The sequence below is a fragment of the Plecotus auritus genome, assembly GCF_963455305.1.
Source record: "Plecotus auritus genome assembly, chromosome: 2".
Classification (NCBI taxonomy): domain Eukaryota; kingdom Metazoa; phylum Chordata; class Mammalia; order Chiroptera; family Vespertilionidae; genus Plecotus; species Plecotus auritus.
In genome coordinates, this window is record NC_137771.1 from 99,097,127 (window position 1) to 99,109,888 (window position 12,762).

The 12,762-nt window shown below is 55.1% G+C and overlaps 1 protein-coding gene across 1 annotated transcript; it reads right to left on the reverse strand.

The window, feature by feature from the left end:
- Nucleotides 1–7,543: 7,543 nt before the first annotated feature.
- On the reverse strand, nucleotides 7,544–11,449 carry FOXC1 (forkhead box C1). Its single transcript, XM_080654841.1, has one exon. The coding sequence runs from the start codon at nucleotides 10,944–10,946 to the stop codon at nucleotides 9,303–9,305; it is 1,644 nt and encodes a 547-aa protein (XP_080510967.1). The 5' UTR covers nucleotides 10,947–11,449; the 3' UTR covers nucleotides 7,544–9,302.
- Between the last annotated feature and the right edge of the window lie 1,313 nt (nucleotides 11,450–12,762).

Here is a 12,762-nt window from a genome sequence, read left to right on the forward strand (position 1 = left end):
CATCAGATTTGCCTGCCAGACTGTCATGGGCTTTGTCTGCTGCCCTTTGTCATTAGGGAATTAGAAGGGAGCTAGGTCAGGCATAATAAGCCTGACACACCTCCACAGCTATTTAGAACCAAAGCCGGTAGCAGACTGCAGGACCCTTAGGCGGAGAGCTTGGGAGATAGTGCTCCCTGTAAGAGGGCTCCTCAGGACATTGATTTCAGGCTGTGGAATTGCTTCAGGCTCCTCTTGTCTCCTTTAATCACAAACACCAACCACCAAGATTCCCTACAACCTTGGCCACATTGGTTGGCTGCTGGCGAATGAGACCTTCCCTGTGTTATTAAAGGTTGTAGCAGGAGACAGCACTTTGAAATTTCATTTCAAAATAACCTTAAACTTTACAAATAAATGTGTAAGCCCCCCAAAAAGCCTCAAAGCGCCCCCAGCATCTTGTTTGTTGTGGGGATTCCAATCAGGTATTCTCATATGTGTGAGTGTGTGTGTGTGGGGGGGGGGGGGGGTTAATTAAACCTTTATTGTTGAAAGTATTATGGTATTCTCAGTTTTAAGATATATCCCAAAAGTCCAAGTTCACACTCATCTATTTTTCACGACCTACACTGCAGCCTTCAGTACACTGGGTTTTAAAAAATATTGTGTGTCTCTGTGTGCACATGTGTTACAAACATAGTCCAACATGCCACCGACATCTCCAGAAATTGTGGGTTTTAGTCACTGGGAATTTTCACAAACAGCAGCGACAACTGGGACAGAAACCTCTCTGGAGGCTAGCCCACCCTCCGCAGCCGGAGGTTTGCCACAGTCCACAGTGTCCTTTCCAACCCACAGGGTCTGGGCCAGATTTCTTCCAGGAGTCCTGGGGGTGCTGCTGCCCTGCCCCAAGCAGGCTCCAGGCCAAGACCTCCCTGTGACCTCCTTGCTCCCTCCGGTGCATACTCAGAAAGCGGGAAGCACATTTTGAGGGTGTGTGCCATCAGGATTATTACCGAGACTGGACCTCCGGTCATTTCACGTCCCAAGCCTATGTGGCCATCGCTCCCTCCCCAGGCCCAAGCTGCGGGCCTTCCTGCAGGCAGCCAGAGTGCACCCTCGCTACTCCAGTGTGTGCTCTAGCCCCAGACCTTCCAAGGCCTCTTTAGGGATACGATGGCTGGGCCCCACTCCACCCTCACGGATTTCCTCAGCCAGAGTCTCTGTTGGGAGGCCAACGACCGACCGCAGGCTGACCCCAGGCTCAAAGCCCGTGCCTACTCCCCCGTCTCCCGCCCTTCCTCCGGGGTCAGGGGTCACACACAACTGACGCCCCGGTCGCCAGGTTCTCAGCTGCCCCTTTTGATCTTTAAACTCGGGAACTGAGGCGCCTGCCTGTGTGCAAGCCCCTCGAGTCAGGCCACGGTCACTGGGACCGCTTTGCTGCGGTGCTGCAGGAGGCGACTGCGGAGGCCTCCAGTGACCCTCATACCCCCTCCCTAGCTCTGAGCCGGGGCGGGCCTCCCGGTCTCGGGACTGGCAAACTGCAGCCTCCACTGCGCGCCCTTTCGCCCAGGCGGAGCAGTAAGCCCTGCACATGTAGGGGCGCGGACAGCTCGCTCTCCCCACCAGGCGCACCTGTGGGGAGCTGAGGAGGTGATGGACAGGTGTCAGGTGTCGTTAAGAAAAACAAAACAAAAACACCTTCCACAGCCATAGTCCTGGCCTCGCCAATGCTCTGGTGCACTCAGGGTGCGCGCAGGGATGGATGCTTAGAAAAAGCCGAAGGTCCAAAGCACGAGAGCTTTGGTGACCTGGGGTCGACAACTGAAATTGGGGCTCCCCGACTCCCACCACTCTGATGGGAGGCCCTGGGGCCGGCCAGCCTGCGAGGAAGCCGCACCGCCGCGGCCGGGGCTGGAGTGGCGGGCCGAGGGCGCGGGAATATATATTTGGAAGGGGTCAGGACCTCGGCTGGAGCCTGACTTTTTATGGTGAGGAAGCCGCCAGGGACGGGCCTTCTGTCGAGGCTTTCCTGTTGTGCCGCTTCTCCCTGATCCAGGCGGCACCCTAAGGCCCCTGGCTCCACGGACTCTTTCCTCGGGACTGAGTAGGTCATAGGCCGCCCGAGAAGCCAGGTGGCAAACGCAGAGCAATGTCGCATTATTTCCCGGTCACCAAACACTTACTGTACATCGTTGCCCTGCACTCCCGGATATTCCGTGGAACCAGAGTGAGCGTGGGAGTGGACATGCAGGACGCCCCGGGCGGGGGGGGGGGCGGCCGGGGACTGACGACCCAGGGTGGCACCCCACGGAGTTCTATCTGGGAATTTCTAGCACTTAGACAGCCCTTGGCTGTGGGAACAGTGGTGGGGCCAAATTCCCTGGCTCTCCCCAGGACACAGGACTGAGGCTCTGGTGGCACCTCCACTCCAGTTAACCCACACTCCTCCCCTTGGCGCAACCCGAAAGGCGGGTGTCCTCCATGCATAGTTATAATAAGGATCCTCATTAGAAATGCAAGGAAGCTCGGTCGGCGGGGCACAGGCTCCGGAAAGGCCCCGTAGGCGCTGCGGGCTATACGCGCGACAGGCTTGGCTTGGGGGAAAAGTTTGCGCAGCCTCCAGGGCTCTCCCTGTGCACCATCCCATCGGGGATGCCGATTTCGCTCTACTCGGAGGACAAAGTTTTCGGTTTTCCTCTCCTGGCAGATTTTTAGTGCTCCCCACCCACCACCCATGTCCAGTTTCACATCTATAGCCATTAACAAGACCCCAACCCAGCACTTGTACCGATGACCTACTTTTATGCTGAAGGAGATGCGGAGGCCTTAAGGGTTAATGGCGCTAAATGTGTCGGTTTTCCTGCTTTTTCCCTGGGATAGGTAATGGGCGAAGAAGCTCGCTCTCTCTCTCTCTCTCTCTCTCTCTCTCTCTCTCTCTCTCTCTCTCTTCCTTAAAGCCCTAGGGCAAACCCCTTCATTCCTCAATCTCCAGTTCTGAGTCCCAGAAGAGCCCCTTCAGGTCCCTAGGCCCTAATGTCCTGTGTGCTAGGGCACCTCCGTGTTCCTAGGCTTGCCTGGGGTTCCACCATCCATGCCGCACTGCCTGGCCCTGGCTGCCCACCCACTGCTCTAAACCTGGGCTCCCAAATTGCACTCCCAGGCCCACTCAAGTAGCACCAAGCTGTGTTGACTTAGTGGGCAAATGGGCAGCTCACCGAGTCTCCCTAGGAGCAACCTGCAGAGGCAGCTAGAAGAGGGTGGGCAGTTTTGTTCAAATGACCAACAGTGCTAACTGGTGGGCTTTGAGGAACCTAAAGACTGACCAGAGAAAGATGATGCTCATTGGGAGAACAGAGGGAGGTACCATCTGGAAAAGCAAGAGTCCTGGGGAAGCAACCCTGGGGCTTTTGGGGTCACCCAGCAGACCTGGGTGGGGAGATTATGAGCTGTAAGCCATGCTAGGCCCTGTCAGGACCATGCAGAACCCACCTCTCTAGTGCTGTGCTTGTGTGGATGCACCACTCTTCTCTCCTGTCTGGAGGATCAGGGCCTATATGCAAAGAAATTCCAGATCCTACTGCATCTCCTATAATATGCTCAATATGCTGCAAATTAAAAATCAGTGAGGGGAAAAAATAAAGTAAACAACTAAAAAATTAATATAAAACAGAGGGTTTCTTTGGAGCCAGGGTTTGATGGGAAAGGGGCACAACAAAGGTCCTAAGTCCAGCCTTCTGCTCTCTACACCATATTTTGGTTTCCAATAATGTGGACATGGTACATTTTGCTCAATTTTCCACTCCTAATCACTTTTTGAGCGTCATCGTGGAGAAGCCGCTTTGATTCTCCTGAATGGATTTTGGAGTTGGAATTCATTTAATTAAGTATTGCTCCTTTCCCAGCCAGACTCAGACCTGGAACCTGCCAGTCCTGCTCCCTAAGGGCACCAAGTCTTTCTGAGGACTGGGAATAAGCTCTGGTCTGCTGCATCCAGCACAACACCCTGCAGGCCAGTGCTCAACTGGAGTGTGATACAGGGAGAAACTTCAGGGCCTCAAGGCCTATGTGGGGGCCTGGGAGAAAGAGTGGTGAGCGAAAGTGACAGAGAGAAAGAGGAGGACAGAGGGACAGAGACACAAAGAGACACAGAACTTAATGATTATATTGGATTCAGACTCAGAAAAGGGAGATGGAGTGAGGTATCAGGCCACAAAAGTTCTAGCTATGAATATAGAGCCCAAATACCAAAGGGAAGCCATTAATAAAAGCTGTTTGCAAGGAACCTCTTGGCTTCATTATAAATTGAAACAGGAGCTTTCAGAAAAGTGGGGTTTCTGAAGCTGGATTTAGGGTCCATGGCAAATGGGGGAGGGGGGTGCGGTTCATGCCTGTGGCCACTTCTGAATAAATTAGGCTTTGCTTGTTGGGAGCTCTCTTGAGCTGAGGGCTCGCCTGCTCTCTGCCCCCTACAACTTGGTGGGGTGAGCACTCTGACAAGATCTCTTGATCCCTTTTCTCCCTGCCTCCCCCCAGAGCTCTCTGCTTGCTGAGGAATGACTGCCCTTGCAGAATGTACTCTGCCTGGCCAGCTTTATTACATGGCCACCATCAATCTTGCCCCTAAAGTGACATTTGTTTATGACTGGGTGGGAATGGCTAATGGCTTCATCAACCAGCTCTGAAATGAGTCTAGAGGAGTCTAAAGAGAACACCCTGAGACACCAGACAGGATCCAGTGGTGGGAATTGGTCTCAGAAGGAAATGGGATCCCTCCCCAGGAACTCCGGGATGTGGCATGGAGGTAGAAAGCAACTGTCATTTCAACCAGCCTTGCTTCAGGTGCCACTAACAGTGAGGAAGACACTGGTATCCAAAGCCGGGAGCCCCTGTGGATGCCTCTGGGCCCTCTGTCCAGGCAGCCTGCACCAGTAGAGAGGTCAGGACCTCTGTGAAGTTTTGCACCATTAAGAACAAAACAAATGGCCTTCCACCTTAAAAACTGACGCTCCTCTCTGGGGAGCTGAGTGGGAGAGAAAAGGTCTTATGTCCCTTCTTTACCTATCAAAGTTCAGGGGAGCCCAGCAGGGCTATAAGGCATTCTTGTTTCCTGACCCCTGTTTCTGACCCCACAGGAAACAGCCAAGAGCTTATGGGCCACCAGCACAATTGAGCCTTATTCCTCTGCAAACATTGATTATTAATGACACAAATTGTGTGGAATGATAAATAGTAAAATGCATGCTTCTTTGCATGCAATCTCATGAAGAAAGGACGGCTAACTACACAACTTTGGAAGCAGCAAGCATTCCTACCAGACATGCAATATGCCAAATGCAAGCTTTCAGATGCACGTATCACGCTGGCATTTGCTAAGAAAATAAATGTGTCCACTGCCACATAAATGACAAAATGCTATCCTAAAGCCACCTACAGAGGTTAATTTCAAAATTAGCCAACTCCCCATTGCTGGGTCTTGTTCGTTTCGTGTTGCCAGCTAATTTCAAAATGTACTATTTGTTAGTTAAAATATCAAGGAGTTTTCTTCTAATACTTTATAGGAAAAATATATCCTTATTACTGAAAAAGTACAGATCAAACGTGCAGACCACTAAGGAATCAGTAGTTCTTCCAGATTAAATAAGGCTGGCAGGCATTGGTTTTTCTTAAATGGGACATAAGAATCCAAGTGCAAATATAGTGATAGTAGAAACCATTACACTGTGGTTTCAAAAGTCAGAATAATGAGTAGAACGTTTGACCTTCCATTCAAACATAGCAATTCCTGTAGAAATTACTACCTTTGCCATATAGGTATAACACAAACACCTTCCTGGACACGTATGTCTACATGCCTAATTTTCAAACGCTGGAAACCAAGAGGCCAAAACTGGTTGCTAAGAAGCCTTCCCCATGCAAGCACTTAAACGCTGCTCTTGGTCCACTAATGCCAGAATACTCCTACCGGTTTCCTCTCCAGCCACAGGGACTGGAGACCCAGAAAGGAGGAGCAAGGGGCTCCCGAAGCCCACTCTACATCCTGGCGGGACCAGGAAGAACTCACCCAGCGCTCCCACTCAGCTCAGGCCACCAGCGCTCCCTCGGGGCGCCAGGGCCGACCTTTCCCGGCGAGCCGCCTCTGTGTCCCACGACCCAAGGCTCTGGGCAGCAGGGTCCAGCTTTCAAGGGCCAGACTGACTGCAGCCGCGATGCCCTGGGGCCACAATCCCCAGGTCGGGGCTGCAGACGGTCGTGATGCAGAGGGTCGCGGGCACGTGGACCGGGGGCACTCGGAACCCGGGGCCCGCCTGCACGCCTCTCATCCTTTCGGCCAAGCGACTCCCTCGCCTGCCACTGCGAAGTGATTTGTAGCCTCTGTCAATTGACTTCACACTCCGAGGGGACGCAGCCCTGCCGGGGAGGCTCGCCTGGAGCCCCAGCGCTGAACCGGGCAGGTCGGCGCGGCCACGCCGAAGGGCCCCGGCCAGGGTCCTCCTGCAAACCTGTGGCTGCCTAGGTTGCGGGCTGGCGCGGGGCGCCCTGTCGCGGGGGAGCAACGGAGTGCCTGTGACCTTCCCACCCTGAATGAGCTCCCCATCACACGTGTGTCTTCAAAACAAAGGTCGCGAGCAGGGTACACGGGAAGCGCTGTGTCCGGTGGCGAGAGGGTGAGGAGCAGAACCCGCTGCCTTCCCGCGGCTCCCCAGCCGGGCGACGAGGGCCGTCCGCTCCACACACACCCCTGCCCGGTGCCACCGTGCCCCAGCGTGGTCTTCCCGGCACCCACGCTCCCACCCGTACACCCAGCCTAGGTCTTCGTGGGCTCTACTTTCTCCCCAAACAGCAGGTTTCAGGAGGAGGCAGTGAGGAGCCAGGGAAGGGGCGGGGCGGGGGCGAGGTGGGAGAGGAAGGAGCTCCAAACACAAACAAGCGGGCCCGGGCCGCGGCGGGTAATTACAGCTAATTAGCTGAAGGGCCTGCAGTGGGGAGCGGCGTCCGGAGGCCGGCGTCAGGCCGCGAGAGACGCCCCTCGGAAAGCCCGCGGACAGCCGCAGGCCTGCACTCGCCGTCCCCCTGTTCCAAAAAATTGAACCAGGCATGTCAGAGAAGGAACCGTCTCCGGCTGTTAGAACTGCCCAGATGGGAGATGGGTCACCCGGTTATAAGGGACGGGTGACCGTTTGGTCACCTGCTGCCGCTTTCCTTCCGGGCCTGGACAACTCAGCTCCGGCCACCAGACCCTTTGTCCTCAAACCCCGGCTCCACGCTCGGCTCGCAAAAGTGGACCAACGCACAGACTCTACGAGCTTTGTCAATGGGTTCTTTCCTTTCATCATCCACGCAAAGCGGGGGTACCCGAGGGAGCTCGTGGCAGCCCTAGGACCTAGCGCTGCGACGGCCGCGGGAAGGCTCACAAGCAGCAGTGCGGCCAGTCCCAGCCAACCTGACCGAGAGACACCCGTGCCCTGCGCCGCAGCAATCTTCCCTGGTATTAAGTTACGACTCAGAGCAAAAAAAGACCCGAGTAAATCAGAGGCCATGGAAAGCACTTTTTCACTGAAATTAGAGTGTTTTTATTTGCATCAATCCTTTAACAATGATCAAATTTTGACAACAAGCAACAGCAATTACTGCTAAGTGTTGCCTCTAGATAGGAGCGGCAGATAGCAGGAAACTGTATTATCTCGAAAACAAACTGAAAGGCCCTGAATGTCTGTAATCAAATCACCATCTCCCTAAAGTCTGATTGACAGGGCTGATCACCCTGAGATAATGAATTTATTACATTTCCTGGGTTATTTACAAAGGGGGAGGGCCAATCTGATTGCCCCCTACGTTTAACTGTAAATTAGCAAGAAAAATTGGATTGAAAAAAACAACACCCTAGACTAAAATACTCTTCCCCTCTCTCCTTTCTCGTTATTGCTTTATAGCTTTTTCAAAAAATAATTGCTCTACAAACATATCTTCTAAAATAGTTTCCCAAAGATTAAATTCCCCTTTCCAACACACAGTACATTTTTAAAAAAATAATCCTTCATCATAACACATGGAGGATTGTAAATGTGGATGTGTTATATACATACATTTAAAAATGGTTTATTTTTCCTCTAATAAAGGAGTGAAAAATAGGAAAAAAAATCTATCTTGCATTTGGTTCACAGGGATGTGTAATACACATCCTAATTTTCTATGTGCTACACAAGCCAAATATGTATGTCTCTATCTGGAGGCACATTCACCTCTCTGGACACACAGATATCACTGTGGTAAAGACTGCTGATTCATGGGCATACAATTTTCAAATCATGTTCTGTCATTACTGAGAAAATGTAATTGTGTATATGCCAACTCAGATCTATTTAGGGAAATATGTTTTAACTAGCCACAAAGCAAGCTAACTATATAGTACATTTTGCAGATGCTTTAAGGGGAAAAGTAAACCAAAAGAGACTTCTATGTGAAATTTGATAGAAAACAGTGTTTCTCCATTTTTTCAGAAATTTAGGAGGAGAACAGGTAATTCCTAGTGTTTTAAGCTCTGAAATATTTTTCTTATAATAATTAAGGCTGTATTAAAATATCCAGACATATAGGTGTCATTCAAACTGAATGGTAATTTATTAATAAACAAACAATGGATATGTTCAACAAAAAGAAAAAGATGATAGAATAAGATTAATACAGTTTCCCTTTTTATAATGAAAAAAAAAAGGCACAAAGGAAGTTTCAGGAAATTTAACGTCAGGTTTTGGAAACACTTTCTGGCGTTTGGTCCACGACATCCAACTACAAATTAAAAATAAATTACTATGTTGAAATTTACATTTAAAAACAAGTCCATGAATAAAAAGAAAGCGATTTTCATATATGGGGACTTTTCCCCTCCTTTCAACATAGGATAAAATAATATCTTACAGGTGAGAGGTGAGGGAAGGAAAAGGGCAAGGGCATGGGAGAGAGGAGGAAAAGGAAAGCGTGCTCTCTTAAAAGCAAGAAGAAACTTACGTGTTATCTGCAGTAACACTGTCCTTTAATAAACCATGATTTTGCTGTCTCTGTGTAAAATGGTTTATGGTTTTGTTTATTTAGATAAGGCAAAGTGGAGGTGGCTCTCAATTAATCTTTTAAGAAAATAGTTTTTTGTGTGCTGGTGAGTTGAACTTTTGGAGGGATTCTGTTGGCTGGTTTGGTCAATATTTTTCAAGATTTTTTAAATTGGATTTTTTTGTTTGTTTGTTTCGATTTTGCATTGATGGTTCTTTTGGTTGTTCTTGCGCTGGGGTTAGATTCAGTTCGGCTTTGAGGCGGTGGGGGTGTCAAAACTTGCTACAGTCATAGACGAAAGCCCCGGATGTGCGGTACAGAGACTGGCTGGAAGGGAAGGCCATCTGACAGCTACTGTTACCGTTCACTGGAGAGTTGTTCAAGCCGATCCTCTGTGACTCGAACATCTCCCGCACCGAGTGGAAGTTCTGCTGCTGGCTGGGGTAGCCTGCCGCCGCCGCCGCCGCCGCTGCGCTGGCCAGGTGGCCCAGGTCTCCGCCCGCCTGGTTCAGGTACCACGAGGTGAGGCGGCCTTGGTGGGCTGCAGGGTGGTGGCCAGCCTCCTGACCGCTCCCGTGACTCAGGGAGGAGGCACTGCTGCTAGTGACCGGGGGCAGAGAGTAGTCGGGCAGGGGGTCGTCCACGGCTGATCCGCCGGCGCCCCCAGGCGCGCCCTGCAAGTGGCCACCACGTTCCCCGGCCGCATACAGGCTCATGGCCTGCAGGTTGCAGTGGTAGGTCCCGGCGCCCCCTGCGCTGCCACCCCCACCGCCGCCGCCCCCGCCCGAGCTCCCGGCGCTGGAGCTCTGGCTGCAGGGGGAGCTGTAGAGGGAGCTCTGGCCCGGCGAGTAGGCGCCTAGCGCCAGCGGGGGTGCGATGCCCGCGCGCGAGGACCCGGCCGCCGAGGCCAGGAGGCCCGAGCCGAGCTCCCCGGCCGCGCCCTGCGGCGATCCCCGCAGCGATGTCATGATGTTGTCCACGCTGAAGCCCTGGCTGTGGTGCGGCGGCGGCGCGGGCTGCGCAGGCGGTGGCTGCGGCGCGGACTCCGCGCCATCCAAGCTCAGAGGCCGAGTGGACGGCAGGCTGCCCGGGGGACTGCTACCGCTGGATAGGCTGCTGCTGCTGCTGTCGGGGCTTTCGATTTTGGGCACCGCGGCGGCGCTGCCGCTGCCCAGGGCGGCAGCCGGGGACAGGGGCTGGGGCGGCGAGGGGCACGTACCGTTCTCGGTTTTGATGTCCTGGATGCGCACAGGCGGCGGCTGCGGTCCAGGCACCGGGCCGTCGGTCTGCTCCGGTGGCGCGGGCGGAGGCTGGCGGCCAGGGGGCGGCGGCGGCGGCTCCTTGAGGTGCAGCCGGTCTTTCTCCTCCTTGTCCTTCACGGCGTCCTTTTTCTTGAAGCGCCGCCTCCGCCGTAGGAAGCTGCCGTTCTCGAACATGTTGTACGAGTCCGGGTCCAGCGTCCAGTAGCTGCCCTTACCCGGTTTCTTGTCGTCGCGGGGCACCTTGACGAAGCACTCGTTGAGTGAGAGGTTGTGGCGGATGCTGTTCTGCCAGCCTTGCTTATTGTCCCGGTAGAAAGGGAAGCGGTCCATGATGAACTGGTAGATGCCATTGAGGGTGATCTTCTTGTCCGGGGCGTTCTGGATGGCCATGGTGATGAGCGCGATGTAACTATAGGGCGGCTTCACCATGTCCTTGGGCTGCGGCTGCGGCGTGTAGGGCCCGTAGGCGCGGGCCATGCCACCCGGATACTGTTCGGCGTGCGCTGGGTGCGAATACACGCTCATGGGGGCCGGCATGGCGGTGTAGCCGCCCCCGGCCGCCGCCGCCGCCGCGCGGTAGTAGCTCTGCTCGCCGCCGAGGTAGGGCACCACTCCCAGGGAGTTGGGGCTGGACACGGAGTAGCGCGCCTGCATGGCCCCCGCTCGCCGCCGCCCCGCGCCGCCCGCCGCCCCCCACCCTCGCTCAGGTCGGCCGCGCCGCGCCGGCCGCCCAGTCCGAGTCCGGGCCTCGCGGAGCTGGTGTCGGGCCGCCGCCGCCTCCCGGAGCCGCCAGCTGCGCGCGGCCTCTCCCTGCGCTCGCTCGGGCTCCTGGGGCGCCTCCAGCCACTTCAGGGCCGGCGCCGGCCGCGAAGGAGTGTCGGTGCTAGGGGAGCGGGCCGGACCAGGACGCGGCAAACGGCCTTGAAGGAACTCGCGGAGCCACTTCCAGGCGAGAACGGAAAAAAAGAGCCCAAACTGAAAAAACAAGAAGGCGCCCTTCTCGCCACACCGCCTGCTCCTTCCAGGAGACTGCCCCAGCCGCCGGCGAAGGCGGCCAAATCACCAGGGCGGGGGGCCGCGCGCCGGCCGCCTTCCCGGGCCCCGCGTCACCTTTTTTTTTTCAGTCTCTCGCGCGCGGGCCGCTTAAGGAAGCATTGGAAAACTTCTGAACTTTTGAGCATCCGTCACCCAGGCGAGGACTTTTTTACGCAGTTACATTTTTTCCGGGCAGCGGAGCCCCGCCCCCCTGCTGCAGCAGCAGCCAATGGGGGCCGAGAACCGCCTCTGAGTGAGCGGGAGGCCGAGCCCCGCCGGGCCGCGCGGGGCCGCGGGAGGACCGCCGCGCTGACCACACGCACGCCGGCCGGCGGGGTCCCAAGCCCAGGTCCCTGCCCAGGTCTGGCCTGCGCTCGCACCCCTCCGCCGCCGGCGCCGGGCACTGTCTCTCACCCCGGGCCCTCCGCACGGACGTCCATTGTTTTCGCAGATTTCCTGAGCCCTCCCCGGGCCCCACACAGACCCTTCCTCTGTCCACTGCTCACAGATGTCACCGCCGAGTCCTGGAGTTCCAACTCGCGCTGGCTGTCTCTCATTTCTTGGCCGATATGGCCGGCTCCAGCTTCGGGATTTTCCGGCCCCTCCTATTTTCCTCCCTCACCTTTCCTCTCTCCCCACTTTCCTCCTCTCCCGATCGCCCAGTGAACTCACTGAGTTTACAGACGTTTCCAGTTTTTCCCACCTGGAGGTTTTGTCCTGAGCTGGGTTACAGAGTTGTATGGGCTCAGTCACAATCGTGCTCTGTGCATGGTGGGGAAGGAGTTGTCTTCCCTCTTCCCCACCTCGCCGTCCCCGTGACCCCTCCCCAGTACAAATAGGAGGAAAGGGGGCTTTGCCGGGAGCTTCCGGCGGTGGCTCGCCGAGGTAGGCTGTGGCTGCCCCATTGCGGGACGCCCTGCTCTTCGGCCCCCTAGAACCTTTGGCTGCCCGAGGGCGCTTGCGGGCTGCTGAAGCCAGGAGGCTTCCCAGCGCTGCCTTTCGGGGAGCGTGCGGGGTCCCTCTGGTTCGCAGCGCGACGTCCTCTCTTGCCCTGCCCAGCTCAGAGGAGGGGTCGTCAGGCTTTGGGGTCAGGGACTTTAGCAAGTGTAATAACAAGGAGCAAATAAATAAATCCAAGAACTTAACGCGTCCCGATCCAGTCTCCATCTTCACACTTGCGGGGCTGCGGGCTCGCAGAGATAACGGATGTTTGGGAGGAATGCTCAGAATCGCCCCCCGAAGGGCGGCTCAAGGATTGGAGGTGGGGTGGGGGGATAAGCACAGAAGGCGCATCCTTGTGCACATGCCTGAGATGTGAAGTTTCTGCTGAGTGGGATGGAATGGGAAGAGAAATGAGAGGGAAAGGAACGAAACGGGCAGAAAGACATGGGCCTTGCTCTGCTGGCAGCGCGATTCTGTATTTGGGCAATCCCAG